We start from the raw sequence: 26,858 nt of genomic DNA, 5'->3' as shown, positions 1-26,858 counted from the left end.
TAGCATCTGTCTGTCTGTGCTCCCCTAAAACAAACAATCAAAACAATAAGTCGTATAAGTTTTTTGTTACATGAGGGTGAATGATGACGTAATTTTCATTTTTAAGTGAACTATTTCTTTATAGCCTTACTACTAGCCAAATAAATGAAACCAATTAATTCGTTGCAATTATTTTATTACGTGAGAATTAAGTGAAAATGTGAAATTACGTCCTATAACGGCATGCTGCTGTTGACCAATCAGAATCAAGTATTCCAGATTAATAATCATACAATAACAACGTATAAAGGAGCTTATAAATAGGCCTATATCACCAGTTGTTGCCAGACATTCATAGCTCATGTCATTGTAAGGGCATAGTAAGCTTACAAAACTAACATATTGTGGAATTGGCTGCATGATTCAAATTCAAATTGAGAAGAAACGAAAGTTAAAGCATCCAAACCCGCATCTGACGCGCTTCGTCACTACAGCGGGCGCGTTTAAAAACCTACCGAGTCCACTAGCAAGAAAGCACTCTAGGCGCCTTCCAACTCGTCGCGCGCATCGCGCCCAAACAGTGTCTAGGTAGGCAGCGCACTGCGTTTTGAGTCCCAGCCGGTGTGTGCTTCGGATGGGAATGTATCCCAGCATGCTTGACAGTCAGCAGCGACATGAACAGGGAAGGATGATGAAGCTAAGATGGCAGCGCTGTTAGGGGTGCTGTCTTTACAGAGTCAAGAAAAACAGCAGGAACAAACGCAAGGCACACACGTCAGCTCGCGCTCTTGACTTCTTTCACTAAAGGCAGTTGGATTGCCTGCAATCGAGGAAATAACGGTTGTTTTTTTACCCGAGTTGAGTAAAGAAGAGACGCTTATATCGCAGTCGCAACAGAGCGGCTAACGTTAACCGTAAACGTCGTTTAAATTGGAGACAACGTACTCGGATGTAATTCGCCGGGCGTTTTTGCGGCTTCACGGAGTGGATTTATGGAAGGTGCTTGGGACTTTTAGCTCTGTTGACTGACATTGATATCTAATATATGCGTTGTTCTCCTAAACGATGATGTGTGCTGCTGCGGCAGCGGGTGCCGGGGGCAGCGGGATCCCGTCCTCCTCGTCCCACTCCACGGGGATGGGAGTCAGGGTCATTCCCGGAGCTGGAAACGAGTTCGCATCGATCGGATCAGGGATGGGCTCCTGTCCCGTTGCGGGGACACGCTCGGACTGTCGGAGCCGCTACCAGCTTCTTCTCTCAGGGCGAGCTCTGGCGGAGCGGTACCGGAGGATATACACCACCGCGATCACCGACAAAGAGCAGGGGCTCCACCTCGGCAGGTGGGTCTGATTCACTGGCTCGGTTCGGGACGACAAACCGGCGTACCGATGGACGTGTTTGTAAACAAAACAACAGTAACTTAACGTTAGCAATTAGTTAGCATGCGGCTAACTTCCTTAGCGAGCGCAGCTAAAACACTCGTTTCATCTCACGCAGGTCAACGCAGAAGCTCAGTGTGTGATGATTTTGACTTATGCCCTTTTTAAAATCACGTTCACTCTGCTGTCATGGTCAACAGTGCCGTTTCGAGACACCTTGCATGACTAGATCAATAGCTATAACGTTAGCTATTAAGCAGCTGCTCATGATGTAACGTTAGTGTTGTGCTAATAGGACGTGGTTGAATGAGTTTAATGTGTATAATAACACTAAACTGGCTTCAAATACAGTGAACAGACAATCAATGATATGTTATGCGAAGAAGAATATACTAAACCTTTCGCATCAAGTTTGTGTACATTAAAGACAAGCGAAATATTGTCAGGCAGTTCAGGTTGTGGATATCAGCCTGCTTTGCTGAATTGCATGTTCAGGGTGATTGTTATTCATAATAAGCTACTATACTTACATAACCCTGACTTATTTAACGATATTACATATGGTATCGTGTGTATTCAAAGCAGCAGGCGTGTGTCTCACTGAGGTGAAGGGCTGGGTTCTGTTGTGCCTGACGTCACCCTGCTGTAGACAGACAGACACACACACACACACACACACTGATGTGCTTCACCTCAGAGCTCGTTAGTGATCCCACTGTACAAATCATTATTGTTTCTGTTCATATATTCATACTGCGACCTTTGCTTAATCCATCAATTGTTTCACAGTTGCCAAAAAGAAGGAATTATGTCAAAATGAGAACATACTCATAATTAGCTCATGAGCAAATGAAATGCAGCATATCTGACAGGTTCAATAAATTAAACCGACTGGTACAGAAGACTTTCATTTCAAATTTAGAATGGCCAGATTGATTAAATCTATACGAATTCTACAAATAATAATAATAATTTCACATATAAAATCTGACTAGAGGATAATAAAAATAATCTATTTTATTTCTCTTTATTGTCATAATTAAGTAATTGTATTTAGTATTCTATATATTTTTGTCTATATTGCTATGTTATTATTATTATTTTTTGCTTTTGTCTGTGCCGTTTTCTTTTTCATTATCAAGTTGTGGTAATGTTCTTACAAAAATATGTCTAAAATTGTCTCAAATTGTATAAAAAAATGTGAAAATGAGTGACCACATTTTTTCCTTCTTAAAATTACTGGGAAGCATAGATAAAGTGATTTTTCTTGAGGTTTGGTAGTCATTTACAAGCAGCAGTTACTAAAAAACTGCAAGTTCCTACTCTTAAATTATATTTAACCTCTTTGCTAATTAGTTGATTTCTTATGTGATTGAATAAATAAATCAAAATACTCATTAAAAATAACCTTTACAATTTTTGGTTTTAGTTTTGCCTAATTTCTTTTAATGAATATTAAATTAAGAGTTTACCTTAAAAAAAAAAAAAAAATCATATGAGGCAAAATTAAACGAACATATACAACTCTAGTCCAGATTAATAAGCACAGAATGACTACAGGTCAATAAAAATAATCTAATACATTTTTTAAAGATCTTTTGAGATTAAGATCAAGAAAAACAAGAATGCTATATGTTATGTTGTTATTGACTTCTTTATGCAAAATTTATAAAAAAAAAAAATCATACAAATGTGTTCATTAGAATATATTCGATGAAGGTCCTTAAAATGCGTGTCTTATTTTGTATTAGTTTGCAAAATCGAAAATAAATTGACCACATTTTCCCCCACATTCCAATCTCTGGGAATTACAATCCTTGAGGTCTAATAATCCTTTTACCAGTGGCTTCATAGTGTAAACTTACACCATCCACTCATGACGCCGCCGGTTGATAATGTGCAAAGTGTGCTGAACCATTGAACGCCCCTCCCAACCTTCAGGCTCTTCATCACAAGCAGCCTCTGTGCTTTCACTTTTCACTGCATATGATCAGCTGCTGTTGTTCAGCTGTTTACTGCTGCTCACAAACTCTAGCACTTCAGCACCATTCCTTCATAACGTTCTACATAATAGCAGATCCAGATGGCTCTCTTGATGAAAAGAAAACTATGATCTCCCGCTGCAGGAGCGCTTTCTTGTGTGGGGTTTCCACTAGGATTCAGACTACTTGCAGTCTCTCATGTTAGACAAACAGTGTAGTTTTACTGTGTGTAAGCAAATTTAAACCAGTGTGAGAAAGACCAACATATGCTTTATTGCAAAGGTGTTAACATGGCAGCATAGCATCTCTTTAAGATATTACTGCTCTTAAAATCCATCCTTATTAAAAATGCATGTTAAAACCACACATTACATGAATGACTGCACGTGCTGACCAATTAAGAAATCTGTGTGACCATTATCCAAAAATCATCGAGTACACTATTTCTGTCTCTCGAATTGCAAAGTCCACCAGAGAACGAAGTCGTGTTTATGAGGTGCTGGATTGACACACTGCATGGTTTTTGGACCGCTACTGCTGTTCAGTTTTTCTAGGCATAAATCCATCTCTGAACAACAGCATAAAAAACCCAAAATGAACTGTGTTTAGTCAGTTTCCATGTGTTAGATAATCGTTTCCTTTTCAAGTGGAAGGTTCTTGGACAGAATGACCTGCACTTTTGAACCAGAATTATTGCACTTTGTATATTATTATCTAAATAGAGCTTGGTATTAATTCAGGGTTTATGTGGGTCTTAATAAAGTATTAGATTTGAGCAGAAAGTAACTGCATTGGATGTCGCATGCACTGCAAAAAACTAAACAAAAAACTATTCTTCCTCAGTGTATTGTTCTTAAATATATTTTTAAAGATGGGTTTATACATTTTTGTGGTAAATGTACATTTATCTTTACTTAAACTTTGTTAAAATACTTAATTTAAAATAAAGATCATCCACTCTTTCCTAATGTTGAGATCGAGTTGGCACTGCACAGCGTTGTCGTCTTCAGAGCCATCTTTATCGTTTAGTCTCTGCGTAGACTTGCGCATTTGCCTCTCTCATAGACGTAACATGCAAATTGGTGGGCGGGGCTAAACGGGCAGTGATGTTGATCTTCTGCGGAGGCGGTGCTTATCCACACTTTTACATCATAGAGTAGAACATTTCAAAAGCTGTCATTTTGGCAGACTGCCAAAAAGGGAATTTTTATCTCTCAGAATATGAACCCTTTAAGAATCTTTAGACATTTGCAATGGAAAACAAGAAAAAATGCTGATGAAGTGCATCTCTATTTGTGCTACATTTAAAATGATTTTCATATTCTTAGTTTTTTGTGAAATGGAGTAAAACTTAACGGTGATCTGTTGGAAATTGTATTTTCAGACTGTGAAGTGTTGTTAATACAACTCACTGTCTGCTCCTTAAGTGTGTATAGAACATATTGAAACATCCCTTACATTTTCTATACTTGGTCTTAAAAAGGCTATGATTTGAATTAATCTTCAGAAACCATGTCATTTGTGATTATTGATAGATCACACTGCGAAACCACTAACATGTGTCATTCTTCTCCAGGGGAAAGAAAGTTTTGAGCAAGAAGAAGCTAAAAAGGCGGCAAAAAGTCAAATCAAAAGTGAAAACAAGAACAAAGGTAAGATTGTGAATCTGACTCTGGATACTGTAGTCTTCATTGCTACTCATTTTCTGCCACATTTAAACAGTGAAACTGTAGGGTTTAAAAGCCATTATTGGTAGCATCATTTCCATATTCACATTCAAATTTTAAAGAAGTATCCATTCAAAGACTTCTGCTGACTGTGTTTTAAAAACTATAACCTTTCTCGTTTTAACATCATGTAACAGTGGTTCTTTTGCCAAATGTTGATGTAGCATTGATTATCCATTGAAATCTTCTGTCTGCAATTTCTATTTGGCCATTTAGGTGCAGCTCTGATTCCATTAAGATTTTTATTAGCTGTTTTGACAGTGATCACAATAAAGTACATATGTATACATACATATTTTCATGCTTGGAAACTGCTTAGTTGTCACAGTTGAGAAGACGCCAGTAAACACTCGCACACATGGCGGAGGATGCAGGAATGGTGGGGTCATGATTGGCTGTTGCTCGGCGACCCGCGTGTTGCACGTTTCCATGGCAACAGCTTCCTCCATCTCCTGCACTGAGCACCTATGGTGTTTGTCTCGCTACATCTGCAGCGTTTACCAGCGCTCAGAAAATAGGCAGAGACCCAAAATGTATTTTATTGGAAATTGTGTATTGTCTTGCCATTCTCCAAAGCATGTGTGGGGGTTAATGCCTGATTGTGTTTGGATAGCCTTTCCCAGGCACTCTGTTTTCCCTAGTGGATGCGAGTGCTTCGCAGGCAGGGATAAGAGAGAATAATGTGATTGTAGATATGTCGTCGTAATCCTCCACCCGAAAACCCTGCTGGCTAAGGAGAAAGAGCTCACTTATATCTTTCCTTTCTGCCACAGCCTCCTTAAAGGAGCTCCTTGGCTTTGTTTGCTCATAAACAGACGGGTGGAGTTTCTCCAGCAGGGAGGTGCTCATCTCCAAGACGTGCTGCTGAAATGTCTGTCAGGTTCAAGCACTTCACATTGCTTTGTCTGATGGTGCCTTCGTATGTGTGCTGCCCTTCTGGTTTGATTTCTTTGCTTCTCTGGGATAGATTACACAATCCCAGAGAAGCTTTGTGCTTCTGATGACTAAGACTGGCCGATATTGATGGAGCATGACATTTATTTAGCTTTGATGGATATATTTGATGTTTGTGTATTTGCTTTAAAGTGCCCCATTATGCTTTTTCGACTATTACCATTCTTGTAGTGTGCCATGTAGCTGTATGTGAACATAAACTCTCTGGAAAGTTGTGCAGGGTCTCCGAGGGGTTGTGAAAGGTAGTAAATGAAATTAGCCAAAATTAAGGTAATTAAAAAGTAATGAACGTCAACTGGCGAGGTATTACATTTTCGAGCCCAATTTTTTATAGAGACTGTTTCAATTTGTGTTAAGTGCAGGCCTTTCTTCTAAAATTGGATTTATGTATATGCGTGGATTTATGTATATGTTGAGAGTAGGACCTGAGCGATATCATGTGAGGTGTTCAACTGGGTGCCCGGCTGGCTTGCTGCCAAACATGTATGCGAGATTGCTTCCATTCAGTAATTAAAACATGGGGAAATGCAAGTTTTCAGACCAATTTTCGCAAAAGAAGCGTCCCGTGACGTCCTCGCAATGTGCATTCAGTCAAAGAAAGGCCTTGCGTTCTCATCATGACCGATTTACAAGAGCTACACTGGATAAACAAACCGAAAGCAGAACGAATTCGCGCTACTAGTTCGGGCTGCGCAGACCGTTTATCTGCTCGAGCCGGAGCCGAGACACCGTTATACACAGCTCTGGAAGATACAGTGAAGAAATGGTCTAATGTTTTCGAGTGATTTTAAATGCTTCACACAACTTTTCGCAGCACATGAATGATTTAGGAGTTACCGAATTTGAAAGTTATTTTTAATGTGATGATATTAGTTCATCCTTAATAGGTTTTCCCCATATATAAAACTGAACGTTTTATAATATAGGAAAGCAAACACTTAAATAGCAAAAAAAAGCTATTACCGGTAAATGACCACTTGTAGATGTGGCATTTAATAGACAGAGCCGTAGATCGCTGACAAGCTATGCAATATCGCGTTCATTATCACAGATGAATCGCCTTCTACAATGAACGCGATATTGCGTAGCTTGTCAGCAATCTACGGCTCTGTTATATAATCCAGGGGTTTTTCTGCATTGATATTTTTTTGGCGGCTGTCAAAGCCTTATTTGATCGGTGAGTGATGTAGAATCGATGCACCAGGCGCATGCGAGAGAGAGCCCTGGCTGCGCATGGCCGCGTGCAAACTCAACAGTCTTCAAACAACACAAGCGCTTCTTGCTCTCTCTCTCCCTTGTGCATATTAAAGAGCCACACAGATGGGAAATCAAAAATTACCTGTATTACAGTGTATGATGTAGCTGTCCATCAGTGTAAACAATGTGCAAAGTAATTAAACCAAAAAGTACATGATTTATAAAGTTATTGGCTTCTAAAGTAAGGAGTCGACTCTGAATCGCTGAAACGAGTCATTATAGATTTCAAATCTTTTGCCCATCTCTATGTACGTCACTAGGAACACTTTGCATAATAATCTCCGCCTACCGTCTTGAGAGAAACGAACTCTGACCTGCCCCTCCCCCACACAGACGCTCTGGTTGGTGTGAGAGCTTAATGTCGAGGAGACAGTGTGTTTTTAATTGTAAAGGCAAGTTTGTTTTATTTTCACTACCAAAGAATGAAGATCAGAAGAACCAATGGCTAAAATTCATTTTCACCACAATACCAGAGCAGTACAACAAATCTCTTTTGTTGTGTTCACAACATTTCACTGATGACTGCTTTTCTAATCTCGGTGAGTACAGCGGGATTTTCAAAGCGTTTGGCCATAAAAGAGGGTTCATTACCAACTTTATTTAGACCAACGAGCATCTCCGAATCACAACGCAAAGTAGGATTATGAAGTTATGTGTTTGTTTTCTCCCGAGCGTCTTATCAGTATGTGTGCTGTCTGCAGCCTGTCTGCGCTGATCTTCATTTACAAACACGTCATTAAAATGAAGTGTAACTCCGTGAATACTCAACGAAGAGACATGAGAGAGATATCTATAGAAAGCTTGACATGTCTACTGTAAAACTAAACAAGTGCTGCCGAACTGATATTCTGTGATAAAGTAATCCATATGAAAACAACGCAATGTCTGTTTTTCACGTCTCCCTTCATTATATCTAATGTGACCACGCCCCCGCGCTGAACGCGCTATTCAGATTCAGACAGAAGCGCGCAGCTTGAATACACCCACACAGAAGACAAAGTAGCGAGACTGTTAAATTTTTTATATTTTATTATTTGCTTTGCAATGAGAGGAATAAGACATAATTCACCCCAAAAAGATGCTAACGCAGTGTTTACCGTGAAGGTGTGTGCGGAACAACCAATCAAACCTGACTATGTTAGTTGACCAATCAGAACACAGTATGCTACCGAAAGGTGGGGTTTAAGGAAACTGAATCTTTTGAACAGCTTCGCGCGAACCGTTTGGGGATCTCTGAGAATTGAGGTAATTTTAAAATGATATTTTAACAAAATAGCAATGTTTTTTAACCTTGGATGGATTTAAACCTAATGTACAGGACTTATAAACAGTGATAGGAAGCTTAGAATTTTCATCTTACTGGCTCTTTCATCAAATTCATTAGACACGATAGAAAAAGGGCGGAACGCCAAAGTTTCACGTGGAGTATTCTGAGATTTTTTTTTTTTCTCCATGACAGGCTGCTGGCTCCCACTGTTAATTTTTATTTATTCATTTTTTTGGAAAAGCACTCTCTGTATTAGCTTAAAGCCCTCAAGTTTACATTGGTTACTCTATTCTTTCAATTGTTCTAAACAAGTATTTTGGGTGACCTTTTTAATTGAATGCTAGACATCAAGTTGTTATTTTCATCTGAAAGAATAACTTTTTGTTCAGTAAGCTAGGCCCTATGTGTTCAGTAAGCTTGTTTCAGTAAGCTACTGTATGTGTTTTCAAGGCTTCAAGGTTTTATTGAATGCTATCTCTATACAAGTGCAAAGTAATGCATTCTTAGTCTTTTATTTTGTAATTTTAAGAGCAATAAACATATATTGCAATGTTAAGGAATTCATGTTTTTTCATTCAGATATGTAAATCAACATGTATAAATTGTTAGTAGTCAATTAATGGGGAGATAATAGAAATCGAATCGGTCTGAAAAAATTTATCGTTAGATTAATCGATTCATCGATTCATCGAAAAAATAATCGCTAGATTAATTGTTTAAAAAATAATCGTTTATCCCAGCCCTAGAAAAAATATTCATTTAGAATTACTTGTACATTTTCAAATGATTACAAAGAAATTGCAAGTAACAGAATTTTGAAGTAGAAAGTTTTTTAAAAACACTCCAATTGTTGTATTTATAACTTCTATGTATAATTAAATTTAGTTTGTAAAATGTATACTTGCATAAGCAAAGATCTTAAAACTAGCTAATCTCATTTTACCTGTAACCAGCATTTCTTGTAAGATGATATTATCTACCTCTGACATTTCAGACAGCAGTGATGGGACTTTGTATATAGCATGACTCATGTACCTTTGTAGGGACAACTGACTTTCATATTCTCAATGCAACCTTCAGGCCCCGAACGTTTTATTTAGCTGAGTTCTTGCTCCATGGTTTGCCACTTGTTAAAGCAAGACACCAATTGCTGGCCATAGAGCAGAATAGCTGATACAGTGCAGGTTTAATTTACACATCACTGTGTGTCCGCAATGTGTATGATTGATATTACCACAGAGCACAGCGTTATTGTCACCCCTTTTGCTGACACAGGCACTGAAGTATGCTCACTGAAATATATATGCTCATAAGGAACCAGTGTAGGCGCTAAAGATATTGAATTTTCAAACACCACAGAGCTGCAATTTATAAATCCTGTGCTTATGGTCATCTCTGTGCATTAAGTGTTTGTTGAATCAATTTTGACCCATTTTGGTATTGTATGTAAAGAAATGGCATAGTTTGAATGCCAAGAGCTTAAGGAGTTTCAGTTTATCAAAGTACATACATTTCCATTTTTCGAGCTAATGTGATAATCTGAAACATCCCTTACTGTTTCAGGCTCATATATTAGACTTTATTGTGTGTTCCTCATCTATAAGGCATGTATGTATTCTCCCATTGTACAGGTATAAAGGAAGATCTCCTTTCCTTGTCTTGTGCAATTATGGTTTGTTAAAGGTTGTTCTTCCAAGAGCTTGTTATGTCCGTTGGTTCCTTTCTCAGTATGAGGCTCAATGCGCTGTTATCGAATGAACTCAAATGTCAGTGTAGTCTGGGGAAGAAAACAGCGGAAGTCCTCTTTGTTGATCACAGTATTTTTGTAGTATAGTTCACAGGGCTGCTTTTTAAGGCTGGCATTTGTTTTTGTTTTTTTTTGTTAGCAAGTTTCAGTTATGTAATCATAGTGTATATATTAGAGCTGGCTTGAAAATATACATTTCTTTGTTAACCACTACTTAATTGATTAACCAATCCCAAGAAATGATTTATGCTATTTTTAGTTCAACAAAACATTGCCGAGCATTGCTACTTTTTATAAGAAAAAAAGTCTCAACTTTCAAATTCTGTCAGTGTTATGAAATTAAACAATAATTGTGAACTGTGCTGGCGAAATGAGTCATAATGAGCAATCAAAAAAATGAAATTATATTTATTTAATTTAAGACCTTCTAAATGATTGATGAAAAATGATGGAGCTCAAGTTGAAGTTTTATGAAGGTTTCAAAGCAAAATCACCTAGCAACATTGTATCTTTTCTTCCAGTTCTTTTCTTAAGAATAATTACTATATTAATAATCACAATATAGCTATTTTTAGTTGATCTTTGTTATTATAAATTAGAACAAATTCAAAAATCTGCAGTAGAAATATATATAAACAAATAATTGATAAATAACCTTTTCCATTTTCCATCTAAACAATGGAGAAAAGGTAATGCCCTCAGAAAATGGACAAATAAAGATAATTATAGATGTTTAATAACTATTTCGAGCATTGGCATCGCTAGACGTGGGTTTAATGAACTCATATTTGTGAAAACCTCAAATTCGACTAAATTCGCCTATTACTCCGTTAACCCACACGCATTCACATTCATTTTGCCAGCACGAGTCAAAAATGTTGTTTTGGTGCTCGCATGAACAGTCATCTCTTCCTCTTTACTACTAGCAATAGCACAAAATAAGCATGAAAGAAATTCAGAATGTGTTGAAAAAACATTTCAAATGACTGAAATGTATCATGTGACATGTAATCACTCATTCAGTGTTTGTAAAGACGTCAATAAAACAGCTTGTAAATAGTGTCACATAATTTTACATTTTATCTAATTTTTAGCTAGAAAATTCAACTCTAGAAATTCACTGTATATTCATTATTTTACCTAATCTTTTGTTTTCATTATTTAGTGTGTGTCAGAATTAGTCAGTAAAGAAAATAAGTAAAATTTTATTAAAAAGTTGTTTGTCCAACTCAGTTTTTTTTCCTTTCTCGATTTTAGGCTAAATAAAAACTAACTCATTTGCTCTTTGCTCGCAAGGAAAACTCAATAGAAAGACCATGTTATCTTGACTTCATACTGAATTCAATTGAGGATTTGGGTAAAACATTTTTTTTCAAGTAGAATTTCATTTGCATTAGTAGATTTGCTCCGCAATTTAATGTACTATTGGAAACTGGCGTCATTTATATAGTTTGAATATTAGAGGCATAGTTTCTTGAGCTCTAGGCTAAATGACTAATATAATAAAAAATAGCAGGCATAACTTTCTTTTTCCTCAGTAAGCTGTACCTTATTTACTTCAGTGAGCTTCACATTGATTTTACTGCCAAACTGGGGCATTGCAAATCCAGGACATTGGATTGGAGAGTAAAGTCAGAGGCAGTCTCTTCCATCAGCAGCCACTTCGCTGTTTGATGAGGACAAGATTTCAGAAGCAAAAGAGACATCCTCCCCAAATCAGAAGCTGTCTGTTTGTTGGGTAACACCTTAACCAAGCTGTTCTTGCTTTACAGCAGTGATAGTAAATTACAGGAAGTGGGCTGAGCTGCTAGGCTTGGCTCAGATGTGTGGCTTCCTAATGACTTTAGATATCTGACATCGCTGTGCCAAAAACGGGGGTAGAATTCTCTGTGGTGTCTGCCTAAAAATGAATGACCTTCCCTGCATTACATCATCCTTTATTATGGGCTGATAGACAAATTGATTAGTCAAGCCTATCAAGGGAAGGATTGATGAATGAAACTTTAGATACATTGTAGGGCTGGACGATATGACGGAATATACTGTGCAACGGTTGACATTTTGACACTGTTTATGTGATTGTGGATGTATCCATGCTGTAATCAGTGGGCAGGACTGCTTTGCTCTACTCACAGATGGCATATGAAGTAACATATCAACATGAGTGTTATTCAGAATGTAAAGACAAAGTTACATTGTCCATGACAAAATGATGCACTGAAATGAAGTTGAACTGATGTGTGGTTACAGACTTGTGTGTATATAAGCTATTTTACAACGTACTGAACTAGGGCTGTCACATTTGTGAAAAAATCTTTTTCGATTTTTAAGACATAAAGTGTTTATTGAATCGATTGTAAAATCGATTTTCCATGTAAAAAAAAAAAAAAAAAACTTTTCCTTTTTTAACCTCAAATAACAGACGAACCTAAAGAGAGTGCTGGAAATGCACAAGTCAGCAATATTTCTTATTTATTGGCATGCAGTTTCGTGCAGAATAACAAACAACAACAGGAGTGAAACATTCTCGAAAAATAATATATGCAGAGGGGACGGCTGCCATAACAAAAGAAAAACATCACTGCAGGCTTCAACCCAGCTGCATTTATGATTTAGGCAATTCAAAAGTCTCCAAGATTATTTTAAATAATGATTCAATCAATTTCAAACAACTGATCAAAAAATGAAACTTTAAATGGACTTGAGAACAGGCCATGTGTGTGTTTTTTATTGAATGTAACCGGCACTTACTATGGCCATTACAAATTTATTGGACAGGAAAACAAGTCGATCAACATTTTCGGGGTCCAGAGCAGAGCGTTTTTTATTCACTATATGTCCAGCTGTTGAGAAGACGTGCTCCGACCGCACTGATGTCCCAGGGAGACTCAGGTACAGCCGCGCAAGGTGGGGGTATTACTGCCAATTTTCCACCACAAAAGCCGGTTGCTGTCAGCTTGCAACGGTCCTTTTCATAACTCAGAATCTCCTGTAACTAGATGTGGGAATGAGGCGAATTCGCGTCTACCGCGCCCGAGACCTTCAGACGCGCGTAAACGCATCTTTACATTTGACTTAACATTAAAATCATTCGCGCCAGATGCTCTATTCGCGTTTGGTGTGAACGCAGCATAAGAGGTCACTTTCGACGTCCCTGGGTCTTATAGGCGCGTAAAATTGCTGGTATTTTCTGTCTGGCTTTCGCAACGCACACTGCACTTTCTGAATTCTTTATTTTCTTTTTCTGCTTGTTTGTGAGTTTTGTTGTATCTATATTTTTTAATTGTTTAATTCTTTTAAAATTAATAGTGTACATATTTGGTTAAAATTGATTCCCCTATTTTCATTTTCAAACTTTTTTTGGTTGGTCCGATCGATTGTGCAATCGATTTTCAAACTAAAAGTGAGAACCCTACGCTGAACATGAAAATTGGTGCAAATGTTTGTCACATTGATGCATTTGAAATTAAAAAATAGATCCCAGATGGGGCAATTCACACAAGGCACGATCATTCGCGAGAATTTGTGTGTCAACCCCCCACCCCTAACTCTGCGATGAAACGGGCCATCCAATCAGATTGGAGCTCAATCACGTACCCGGAACAGCTGCTGTTGCACAAAAGGGTAAGAGTGGTGCTGTTTTGAAAACCAGTTTACACCAAAAAAAAAAAAAAAAACACAGAAGGAGAGTATTTCGAAAGAAGAAGTGGATGCCGAATCTTGTTGTCTTTGGTAGCCTATCTGAGAACAGGTTTATTTTTTACATGTTCTTGAAATAACAGCCCTCTACATTGCGAGTAAATCACTTGCATTTGAAACTAAATCTTCACACTGGGTGACTAAATTATGTCTCATCGATTACGTCGACTACAAAAATACGTCGACGTGCGTGAAATGTGTCGACACGTCACACCGTTTACATCTCACTTAATGGCATACTGGGAATGGAGAAAGTTGCATTCTATCACAAAAACAGAGACCACTGTTATCAAAAGTATGGGAATACTTCTAACAGAGGCCAAATAAAATGGCCATTTTTTCCCTTTGAAAAACCAATATGGTGTACCATGGCAGCACAACTGCGACGCATGAGCACCTCAGAGGAAAAAATCCTGGCACTCTCCGGTGTTACCGTTTAACTGGTCACCGTGTGATCTGGTGACCAACTTCCTGGTTCAGGTCTCTGCTGCAGATGTGATGGAACGACTGCAGCTGATTTGGCGATTCTAAAAGTACAAACTGATGTGATATTATTAAGTTTCTAATAATAGCAGACTTGATCATTGCATGATTCTGATATTCTTGTAAAGATAACAAGTTATTGGTATGATCACCCGTAGCGGCTGAAGTAAGGATAAAATAAAAAATAAAGTCTGTGTTGGTGTGGGTTTCGAACACGCGTTAGGGGCCGTTCACATTTTGCGCCTAAAAAACGCTAGTCGCGGCACTGTCTCCGTTCCAAAGCGCTCGGGCAGTTGTGCCCCTGGGATGTCTGCCGTTGCTAAGCAACCATGACGTGCTCTCTCCATGAAGACGCGGAAATTTCGCGAGACAACAGTCACAGACAAATTTGTGGCTGCTGTGGTTTAATTATAAGTGCTATCGTGAACTCATATTTACCATAGTAAAATAATTTTCTTTGCCTCTTTATTTTTGTATACTGTAAAAACTTCAACCACATTGGTTGAAAATGAATAAAGGTTGAAGTATTATATTAGAAGTTGTACTTGTATATTTTTTGCTAATCAAAAAAATAACATTGGATTATTTAAGTTATCCTAAGGATTCATTAGTTAATCTAAAATTAACATTGGATTATTTATTGTAATTAAATAATCGTTAGAGTAGTCGACAGAAAAAATAATCGTTAATTGCAGCTCTAACTTCCACACAAATGACATGATAGCGAATGATTACTATGTAATATGCTCACGCTGTCGCACTTCCTCCAAAACCAGCCAATTGCCGATTGCGTATTTTAAGCAAAAACGTCCGGTTCCGATTTATGACCGGTCAACCGGTGCACAAACTAATATAAACAGTAACGCCTCTAGTTGCCTCAGAAAAATGTATGAAGTACAGTGTTCCCCAAAGCCTGTAGTTCTACACGCATCATAGCCTGCTGTCTCTTATCACAGTCTTTCTCCTTGCTCCTTCCCTGTGTATCACTCCTAATTCTGTATATCTTTTTGTCGTCTGGCAGTCAGAGACTCTGGATGGGGCCTTTCCAGTGCCTGACATCAAACTCCACAGCAACCCCTCTGCATTCAACGTCTACTGTAATGTTCGGCACTGCGTGCTGGACTGGCAGCAGAAGGAGGCCGCGTTGGCCCTGGCCTCCCGCAACTCTGTGCAGAGCGGCGACTCCGACAGTGAGGAGGAGGAGGAGTACCGCGAACCCGCCATCAAACTGCCCAAGGTCAGTTCACGACATTAATGCATATATGATGCCCAGTCATGTGATTAAATAGTTTTGCTGCCTACCTTTAGGATCAGTTTGTAGGCTTTCTTGGAGTATTCTCATTTGTGATGCTTTAATCTTGCTAGGCAGCCTAATACACTCTTGTGAGAGGGGATTTTTTTAATTTGAGATTATTTAGATTTTTAGATTATTTAGATTTTAGAAATTAAAATGGCAAGGAATATTTCTGGTTGTGATTCCACTTAACGTTTCTAGTTGCCTAGCGATCCAGTTGACAATATGTAGCACTTGTAACTTTTAAAAACATGTTCTAATAATAAAGGAAACAAAAATTCTTAAACTGCACAAATTGTTTTAAATCAGCATACCATTTTTATTCAACAAAAATCTGTGAATGTTTATCTTATCTATAGGCTATATTAATATCTACGGTAGTCAGAAATGACACTGATTAAAGCCTCACAAGCTCTGAAGTTGGATTGATGAAAAATAAAGACTTGTTCTAATGGATAGCAAAAAGTCGATGACCTAAGATCAGAATCTAGATAGGAATATGCAGATTGGTCCCGTGTTATACCCCTGATGACTATTATTTTAAGATTTGTAAATTGTGTAAGGGTGTTATGATTCACTATTGAAGATGCTTTTATATTTATCCCGGAGCATTTGTTATCTCTCTTGGACGTCCTATGGACAAAGGCAAAATTCCTGATTTAGATTATGACCTTGAAAGATGAACCAGGTCTCTTGTTATGACAGCCCAATACAGTGTCTTAAAACCAGAAGGAAGCACTTTCAGGAATAAACCATTTCCACAAAGAAACCTCCCAAAGATTCCTTCATTAAAATATCTCTGATAATGATCAAGTCTGTAATGAGGTCACTGAGGAATGCTACACAGCAAGATCTGTATCTTAACATTTAGAGAAAAGAGGCATAGTCAAAGTAACTTACATTCTCATATGACCTGAATGTTCTACATGCTGGTGCTCACATAAACCCATTAGGTGAAACGGCAACACCGCATTAAAAGTCTGTTTGTATTAACAAACACAGTCGCTCCTCAGTTTTTATTATTTTTTTGTTAAAGCAAGCCCATCTGTACTCGGCACAACCCTGTTGCTATAGTGATAGATTTTTCCACACTCATTGATCTCAGATATGGCATTTCTGTTGCATGATGATGGTTTTATACTGAATAAGCCACATGATTATTTTAGGTTTGTGCTGGAATAAGTATTACTTGACTTAGGTTGCTTGCAGAGGGAGAAAACGAGTGTGACGGATAAGTTCTCTAAGTGAAAAAACAAAAGAAGAGAAATTCTTGTAGAGAAATTAAGCTTGAACAATTACATATTAACCTTTCATGATTGACCTACCATGAGCTTAGTAGTTCATTGATGTTAAATGCTTCTTCGAAAGCCACTCCATGTTTCATTTTATAATTCCCTCTTAAATACTACATTACCCACAATCCTAAAGAGTAGGGCTGTGCAAAAAATCTAATGCGATTTTCTTGCCCGTCTCATCAGTAAAGGCGCTCCTGTGATTAGAAGTACATCTCCAGCACGTGTGTTAGGGTTACCAGGTTTTCAAAACAAATCCTGCCCAATTGGTTCTCAAAACTAGTCCAAAACTAGCCCAATCGCGTTTCCAGCAGGTTCTCCGATAAAAATTACGTCCCATGGTTAAAATTAGGGGTGCTCCGAACACGATCGGCCGATCATTAATGCACATCTCGTCAATAAAGCCAGTTCTCTAATCAGCTGTACATTCCATCAGGTGCGTGATTTCACATAGAGCAGCTATGTGATCGGCCGATCGTGATTGGCGCAGCCCTAGTTAAAATACAAGTTTTTTTGGCAAGGTAGCCTTGGAAAAAAATTGCATTTTAGGGGCTAAACATCACGTTATTGGTGTTGGGGTCGCTTCAACCCATGGACATGAAAAACAACCGCAGACTTGGCAACACTGGTTCAGGTCCACCGACAAGCTACACAAAATCGCTTTCAAAATCAAACAAAGAAACGCCTCCGATTTTGAAATCGATTTTGTGTAGATTTTCTGTGAACCAGTGTTAATTTTGACACAAAATTTTAATTTAGTTTTAGTCTTAGTCTTTTGACTATAATTCTTTTTAGTTTTAGTCAAGTTTTAGTCATCTGAATTGTTTTAATTTTAGTCTTATTTTAGTCGACTAAAATAAGACTAAAATCAATAACAGATTTACTAGACAATTTTCCTGGTATAGGAAACAAACTTAACCAAAATATATAAAACACAAATTCAACTTTATTTCAACACAACTGTGTCTTTATTTCGATTCAAAAGCTTTTATGCAGCAACAAACACTGTCATGATAATGTAAACAATAACTAGCTGCCAATTGACCATCAATAAAAGAAAAATAAAGTTAGGTCCAGGACCTTAAAGCTTACAGCTGAGCTGAACAATAAGTGCATAAATTTAAAGTAAATATTTAATAAGTTGGGTGGATAAAAAAAGTAACAAGATTTTATAAGGTATTCATTTGTCTAGCAATATTGTATGTTTTAAATACTACAATATTGCTAGATTAGTATGTATAATGATATAGGATGTGAACATTTACGTTCCACATGACTAATATAGAAATATTTGTGATATTGTCAACAAGTAGAACATTACAAAATATACTAAACATTAGTATTAATCAAATGTATGTATCATAATATTACGTATTAGTATTGTGCTCTCATCTAACAAAAGAATATCGTTGTGAAATTACATTTGAGAAAATGTCCAGGTGGCTCGTCTGTAAATGTATTTTCAAATTGGTTGTGTTCTTGCCACGAATGAGCGCTCTGCGTGCTTTACACTTTGTTTTGTTTTGTTCGTCGTCAAACGTGAAGTGAGCTGTGGACATTTTGTCGCTCTTTTAGACATCACCTCTTCGAATGCCGTCTTCCCGGGAGCTCATTTAAAAACTGAAAACCTTTGCTTCATGTCTCAATAAGTCAGGCTCGGATTGGTTCTCTTCTCTCATGCAGTCTCGCCTATTCCGTTTTGCCGGTTCTTTTGTTCATTCCTCGCATCTCTCCCGTCTGCTGATTTGATTTTCGTCACAGTCTATTTTCGTCTCGTCCTTTATTCGTTGACGAATTGATAATGTCAATCAATTTAGTCATAGTTTTAGTCTCCATCAGTGCCTTCTTTTTTAGTTTTTGTTTCGTTTTCGTCCGCAAAAATATATTCGTGACGAAAATAATGACGAAAATATTTAGTCAACGAAATTAACACTGCTGTGAACTACGGCTCTGTGTAGTAACGGCCAACCATTGTTGCCAAGTCTGCGGTTGTTTTTCATGTTTGCAGGTCGAAGCGACCCGAATCCCAATAATGTGATGTTTAGCCCCTAAAATGCAAACTTTACCAAGGGAAACCCGGAACGAAAGGCGATTGGGATAGTTTTGAGAAGTAATTGGGCAGGTTTTGTTTTGAAAACCTGGCAATCCTGATCTGAAAGCACATGCTGGAGATACTGCTAATACTGCTAATCATAGGAGTGCCTTTACTGACAAGATGCGCGTGAAAATCGCATTTGATTTTATGCACAGCCCTACTAAAGAGATATCCACAAATCAGAGTAGACGGTCTTGGCCCTATTTTGAATCATTGTTTTCAAATGTCAGAAAATGTCTGAGAAAATGCTCAAATTGGGTCAGCCGACTGTCTAGATATTGACATTGGCCATTAAAATCTATTTTGGTGGATCTCTATTTTGGATTAATGTTACTTCACAGCTGTGTTCCTCTGCTCCTCAGATCATTGGTATTGGGCTGTGTGGAGTGTTTGAGCTCATCAAAGAGACTCGTTTCTCACACCCGTCACTGTGCTTACGGAGCCTTCAGGCCCTTTTAGATATGCTCCAGGGACAACAGCCGGAGAGCTTTCAGACTGAACCTCCAGACGTGCTGGGTGAGATACCTTCTCCTGTTCAAATAAAGTGATGACTTGCTCTGTATGGTTTAATCATGACACCACTGTTGGCCCTGCAGAGTCTCTCTTTCATCTTCTGCTGGAGACCACCGTGCGGAGCACAGGGATGAACGACCCCACCGGTCAGACCCTCACAGCGTTGTCCTGCGCCTGCCTCTTCAGCCTGGTGGTGGCCTGGGGAGACACTGGCAAAATCCTCCAGGCTGTGTCTGCCATCCTCACCAACAACGGCAGCCATGCATGCCAGACCATCCAAGTGAGTCAGTGTTTTGAGACTGCATGCTTTAAAGTGTTGAGGAAGATGCTCCTTCCACTGATGCCACTGAACAGTTTCTAAATAGAAGTTGGTAATATTTCTTATTCCTAAACACTAGAAGATCTAACACTAAAAGTAAAATGTGGTAAAGTCTGTAAAATTTGTACTGTTTCTGACTGTATGTAGCACCTACCGCTCTGCATCTCCTTCTAAAGAATCCAAACTTAAGAAAAGTTTTTTTTTAACAATAATCAGATTTTTAACAGTTTAGTGGATTTCTTGCTTGGTAAGTGAATTTGAGGTTTTAGAGTGCATAAAACGCTGCTGTTCATCTGAGGTCAGGATGACAGCACATTACCGCTCGTCTCTCAGCGTGTGATAGCCGCAACTGCATGAGGAGGTCAACAATTGAATTGCCTGAACATGTCAAATCCCTCCGATTTCCCTTCTTTATTATATTACTCTGCCTGCGCAGAGTCCCTCAGCCAATTACTCCTCAGTCTACCATCTGCATGATATAGGTCTGTCATATTTTTGCTTCTTTAAATGTTTTAAATGTTCTCTGTCAGTATCACACACTGATTTAGACATCAGAGAAACACAGAGTTCATTTGTTGTTACCAAGGTAACTACAACCTAATTGGAGCATGAGTAAGTTGCATAGCTTGTGTAAAGTGTGATATCTGAGCCGTCGCTCACTGTCAGTTTACAGTGCACACGGCCAACTTGGAGCAGTTCAGAATGAAACCGAAAAACAGGCAAATGTTGACATGTATATCCAGATCAAGTGCTTTGCAGAGCTGGACAATGTTTTTCAACTTTTTATGAAATAATAGATTTCTCTCAGTATGTATTTGATTTTATATATAAATTGTATATATGGTAGAAATATATTTATTTTTCAAGTGTATTGTTTATGGTTTATGTGTAAATGTGTTAAAAAAATTGGCAAATGCTTAATGCATTTACGTAACATACAATGAAAATGGACTTAAGCTTAAACAGTATTTAATCGTTTTAATTCATATTCACAAATATAATGTTACATAGAAGTAAACCTCAATATTTACTTCTTTGTATGTTCTTTCTATCTGAAAAAGCAACAGGAATGTCCATGAGAAAATCGCTGAATCATGGATTCGAAATCGATTTATTGAAATAATTAGAAAGCGGGCAGTGTGAGACTTGAGTCAAAGTTCAAGAAGAGAGAAGTGTACTTCATCAAATGGAGAGCTGGTGCAATAAAACTAAATGTCATTATTGACTGAAGAGTCATCTAAAGCAGTAACATTGATGTTCTAAAATATCAATAAACCTCTTTGTCATCTGTAGCATCACTCATCAGAGTACCTTACTGCCATCAGCTGAACTCTTCGGCGGGGTCAGCGGAGACAGACACAGTGGTTTATGTTAAATAGAGATCAACATAAATATTAAACAAGGGGAAATAAAGTGTCCTGGGGATATGATGTGAGCTAGCTGAAGGGGGGGCATGCTGTCCATCTTGTGAAGGTCAAGAAGTGCAGAGAGGGGTTTGGTAGGTCTTCATCTTAACTTCACACAGTCAAATGAACAACCAGTCAGTAACTGCAGTGTTGTAGGTCTCACAAGCCTTAAAGTACAACAGTAACACTTGTTCATTTTGAAACGTAACATCACTGAGTGAGTCATGTCAGTGTTATTCAGCCACAGAGTGAGTCATTAGACTGATTCAAACCAGTGACAAATCAACCAAGTCGTTCTGATCAACGCCAGTTTTTGGCCTGCCGATATTTTCACTGGTCTTACCACAGAAGAGTTTTTTTTTTTTTATTATTATTTTGACCCATGTTGAATTGTATTTTAACAAATAAGGTTATTGTGACACCAAAATTGTACAAAATTATAAAAAATGTCCCAATTCCTGAGTGCAGTTTAAATGCCACAGCAAAAACTACAAGCAAACTAATAAGTTCAAACATTATTAAAGACAGGTAACAGAAAACATTCTAACAGTAGCATTCAGGAACAGTATGAAATACAACAGACATTTAATAAAGTTATCAAATGAAAGGTAGGCTAAATTAAGCTGCTGTCAGTTTTAGACCTACACTGAAAAAAACAACACAGGATTTATTTACTGCAACAGTTTTACTCAGAAATTGCTAGCAAATGGTACAAATAGAAATAATAAAGAAGTGTACTCCAATAATCGTTATTTAAAACTATGTATTATAATTTTTTTATATACAGTGTATTGCACAGATGTAATATACTGTCACTAACAGTTTTGGGTATAGTTACTTTGGAAAGTAGTTAGTTAGGTTACAACGTTACCATCAATTAAAAGTAATCAGTTATGATACAGCGTTACCTATTCATAAAAGTAACGCGTTAGAGTACTCATGCGTTACCAAAAATTAAAAGCCGTTTGCAGCGGCTCACACATGACAGACACAGCCCCCGGCCCCTTTAAATGCACCTAAGTCGTGACTCCCGACAAAGAATAACGTCAGTCATCCGACTAAATTAACACTGCAGGATAACAATAACAGGAAAGACAGTCAGCAATAGGCTATTCCACATGGCGTTTTATTTATTTATTATCAAAGAACATATTATTAATCAAAATTTGCACCTACCCAGCCCAGGTAGCCTAGGCTACTGTATATTATGAGCACCACAAGATAACTCCTGATTTTTCTTTAACTTTAAATAATGCAGTTATCAAAGTACAATTATGCTTACTTGTAAACACAACCTTAAACAGGCTTGCAGATTTAAATCCATTTAGAAATGATGAACAATCAGCCAGCCAACGATCTAACAGAAATTAACAGCTGCCTGTCAAACAAAAATGATAACAAACCGAATTAAATCCTTCACTGCCACACAGGCAAATGACAAATCGCTTAATAGCCGAACTAATTATTATTAAAGTGTCACTCACAGTCACAAGCCTATTCGCTTTAACACAGTCCTCTTACATTTACTCTTCAAAGTAGTGATTAAAACGTAGCGATAAATTTGAGGTAGAATTTTTGGCGGTCGACAGAAGCTTTTCACCAACGCAGTGTGCATTTTACCATTATGTTCTTTTCTTTTTCATTGACAAATTGAAAATAATGTGCGTACTTCCATAAACCAAACGCTGTCCACTCTGCCATCTTGCCGGGAGTTCAAAAAAAAAAAAAAAAAAACCACACACACACACACACAGGGTCAGGCGCAGGGCACAGACGCATTACGATCACAGAGCTTCGGCTCCGCTGATACATCCGCAGGTGGCACAGTAGACCTAGGACTACTGTCTGACAAAAAGCAGGCTGCAGTCGGGATTTTCCTTTCCTTAAAATAACGGATTACTTTTTTAAAAAAATAACGAAGTTACTGATTACTTACGCACGAAACTAACGCGTTAAGTTACACATTTCAGGAAAAAAGTAATTAGAGTACTCTAACGCGTTACTTTGTAACGCGTTACCCACAACACTGGTCACTAATTAGAGTAAAATTAATAAATAATAAAAATGTTATTTTTTTTCTTTTTTCACTTAAATGAGCGGTTTACAGGATACTCAATAAGATGGGCATCTTGCCATTTTTGTGAATTTGTCCGTTTAAGTGCAAGAAGACATGAAAAGTTAAGGGGGTCGCACACCGGACGAGAAGCGCAGCGCCGCGTCGCGTCGCGCCACGTCTTTAAAATTCGAACACATTATTCTCTATGTGAGTACACACACCGGCGGCGCCATTCGGCGTCTGTCCGCGGCGCCCAGCTACGACTCAGAACGATGTTCAAATTTCTGCCGCGCCACAGAGCGCCATCCGCATAGTTTTATATTAAAAAAACCCAGATGTTATAAACTGAAACTGAAATTAAAATACAGTACACTTGTTTCATTCAAATAAAACATTACAAAAAGTGTTTGGTTACGTTTTCAGCTGCACAGTTGCCTAGACAACAGATACAACAAAACAATAACAGACTTATTATAATAACACAGATTCTTTTCATTAATTAACGTTCAAAACTCAGCTTTTATCAATTAAAATCATATATTTAAAATAATAATAATAGATGAAGTTAAAACTCCCATCTTGCTGCGAAATTGCGCTCACGCATATAGAATGTGCGCGTCCAGTGTGCGATACCTTGAGTTGTCCTACATGTGGCGCGACGCGACGCGGCGCTTCTCGTCCGGTGTGCGACCGCCTTTACTCTGTATTTATGTGCATTCTCTGGGTGAAGAATGCTCAGGAACTCTTGAAGACTATTTTTAAGTACTCTCTGACCCGATTATATTTGTGTAACAAAAGGTTCCAACAATCCTGAATGCCCTTCAGAGGAGCGTGCAGGCAGTGCTGGTGGGAAAGATCCAGATCCAGGACTGGTTTGGGAACGGCATCAAGAGAGCCGCACTAATGAACAAATGGGTTCTGAAGGAGGTGAACATCGATGAAGATGAACGCTGTCTTCTTCAGACTGATGGTTCCTTCCTCTACCTGCTCTGTAAAGATGGCCTCTACAAAGTGGGCTCTGGGTACAGTGGCACTGTGCGGGTAAAGACATCCTTTATTTACTGCACAATTCAAATTATAGAAGTTAATTTTACTAAGCACTAAATAAGTATATAAAACTTCCTTATGTGCAATTTGAATGTTTCCATACAGATAATTTTGAGATTTGTGAAGTTGTGGATGTGGTTTGCATTGCTGATGCAGCAGGTTGTACATCCATGTGTTTGTGTAGCTGCTAATAAGAGGCTGTTGATTGCAGGGCCATGTGTACAACTCCACATCACGGATCAGGAACCGTAAGGAGAAGAGGTCATGGCTGGGATTTGCCCAGGTACTGACCTCTTGTTTTATGAGCTTCTCGCGATTGTCTGTCTATATAAAGTACTTAATATGGCATAAATGAAGCATTAGGTGCTTATGAGGTTTTCAACCAAAAATGACATTCATTGAACAGCCTTACAAAAGAAATGTTCCTGTGGCGGTTTGCTTTACAGGGTTGTTTGCTGTATCGAGACATGAACAGTCACAGTATGGCGGCCTTTAAGATCAACCCAGAGACTCTGGAGCAGGAGGGCACCATCACAATGCCAGGTACAAACGCCCCTCTTATGTGCTATTGATCGCTAAGAGCAGAGCAAATAAATGGCTTATCTGTGTTGACATGTTTCCAATTTAAAGAGGATGTATTTAGGGGCTTGTCCCTTATTTCCATGAGTTGTCAATAGCCTTTAATTTGTCATCTACAAAGCAATGAATATATTATGTAGTTTTATGAAGTAGTTTATATAAAATAAAACGTATTATGTTGATTAACAAGCGTTTCTTCAGTGTAATGTTCCTGTAATTTGGAATGTAGTCTGGAACTGTAAAAAAGTGTCTATAATAAATTAAAATGTCTCTCTTCTCAGGTCTACAAGCAGATGGTCAGAATATCATATTCACTGATGGAGAATATATCAACCAGATTGCAGCCTGCAAAGATGTAAGTGGTTTTATTATTTGGCAAAACCTAGTGAGCTGTCTTTGGATGCATCATAGTCACAAAGGCTTTTTCAAAATGTGGGCTGCATAATTATACCAAATGAAAAGGCAACTATGTATAAATTCTTCATGGTGAAGGCAATCCCACAATGCACTGTGCCAAGTGGAAAAAATCGATCTTAGATGGCAAACAAAGCGAGAGATATTTATTGAATATAAATATAATTGTATATATCAGGCTTTCTTTGGTAATGATTATACTGATTTGTAAAGGTCTACTGAGCAAAGGAATTTCTCAGAATAATGTAATATAATGTAATGCACTAAAGTTCTAAATGTTTTGTTTTTTAGTAATAAATGCCTTTATCCATCAAGGATATGATATCAAGACATTTTAGTAAAGACATTTTCTAATGTTACAAAATGTTCCTACATCAAATAAATGCGGTTCATTTTAACTTTCTATTCATTGAAGAATCTTGAAAAAAAAAAGATACATTTACAATGATAGTTGTTTACAATAGTTGTTACTGTTTTTACGGTTTTCTTGAGCAGCAAATCAGCATATTAGAATGATTTCTGAAGGATCACGTGACACTGAAGACTGGAGTAATGATGCTAAAAATTCAGCTTTGCATCACTGTAATAAATTCCATTTTATAATATATCCAAATAGAAAATGGTTATTTTAAATTGTAATAATATTTCACAATATTACTGTTTTTACTGTATTTTTTATCAAATAAATGTATTCATTGTGAGTATAAGAGATGTCTTTCAAAAGCATTAAAAAATCTTAAGACTCAATGTATACGACTTAATGTGTATATATAAAACTTAGAGGTCGACCGATATTGGATTTTGCCGATAACGATAGCAAGGTTGGACCACACTGGCCAATACCAATTAATTAACTGATAGTTTTTAAAATGGATACTGAAACAACAACAACAACAACAAAAAACTAAAATAGTTTTCATTTAAAAAAAAAAAAAAAATGTTGTAGTAATAATAATAATAACAGTAATAGCAAAATGTTGAAATTACCACTTTAATAGGGCCCTATTAAATCTGTTTAATTTTTTCATAAATTCCATTTTATTTCCAAATTCTGTTAATTTTTCTGGATTCTGTTTTTTTCCATTTTAATTTTACCCCACATGGATTTTTGCCGATAAGCGATTGTTCTACATCTATCAGTGCCGATTAATCGGCAAAACTGATAAATCGGTAGACCTCTAATAAAAATATTTGCATGTGCTTTTTATTTTAATTTTTTCCCCCTGCTGTTTAAAGTTTCTTGCCATTAAATTAGAAACATGCTTATGTTAAACAGTAATATTTTAACAGTTTAACAGTCATTTAACAGTTAATTCTTCAATTATTTTTGCAACCAACTTATGTTGCCAACCAACACAAATGTAATTAT

General features: G+C 37.5%; 1 protein-coding gene across 17 annotated transcripts in view; it reads left to right on the top strand.

The window, feature by feature from the left end:
• The first annotated feature begins 627 nt into the window (after positions 1 to 627).
• Positions 628 to 26,858, top strand: part of LOC127965571 (E3 ubiquitin-protein ligase MYCBP2) — a 98,884-nt gene continuing 72,653 nt past the window's right edge. For 15 of the 17 annotated variants that reach the window (XM_052566402.1, XM_052566396.1, XM_052566401.1 and 12 more), the window contains exons 1-9: positions 628 to 1,319; positions 4,917 to 4,992; positions 15,496 to 15,711; positions 19,518 to 19,671; positions 19,752 to 19,948; positions 24,248 to 24,490; positions 24,708 to 24,779; positions 24,943 to 25,039; positions 25,357 to 25,430. In XM_052566402.1, the coding sequence (XP_052422362.1) occupies positions 1,045 to 1,319; positions 4,917 to 4,992; positions 15,496 to 15,711; positions 19,518 to 19,671; positions 19,752 to 19,948; positions 24,248 to 24,490; positions 24,708 to 24,779; positions 24,943 to 25,039; positions 25,357 to 25,430 (1,404 nt within the window). In that variant the 5' untranslated portion in view covers positions 628 to 1,044. The remainder of the gene's footprint in view (positions 1,320 to 4,916; positions 4,993 to 15,495; positions 15,712 to 19,517; positions 19,672 to 19,751; positions 19,949 to 24,247; positions 24,491 to 24,707; positions 24,780 to 24,942; positions 25,040 to 25,356; positions 25,431 to 26,858) is intronic. The other 2 variants (XM_052566411.1, XM_052566409.1) reach the window with 1 other exon arrangement.

This window comes from Carassius gibelio, chromosome B9, assembly GCF_023724105.1.
Source record: "Carassius gibelio isolate Cgi1373 ecotype wild population from Czech Republic chromosome B9, carGib1.2-hapl.c, whole genome shotgun sequence".
Classification (NCBI taxonomy): Eukaryota; Metazoa; Chordata; class Actinopteri; order Cypriniformes; family Cyprinidae; genus Carassius; species Carassius gibelio.
The sequence above is the reverse complement of the archived record's forward strand: the minus strand, read 5'-3'. Positions and strand labels throughout refer to the sequence as shown.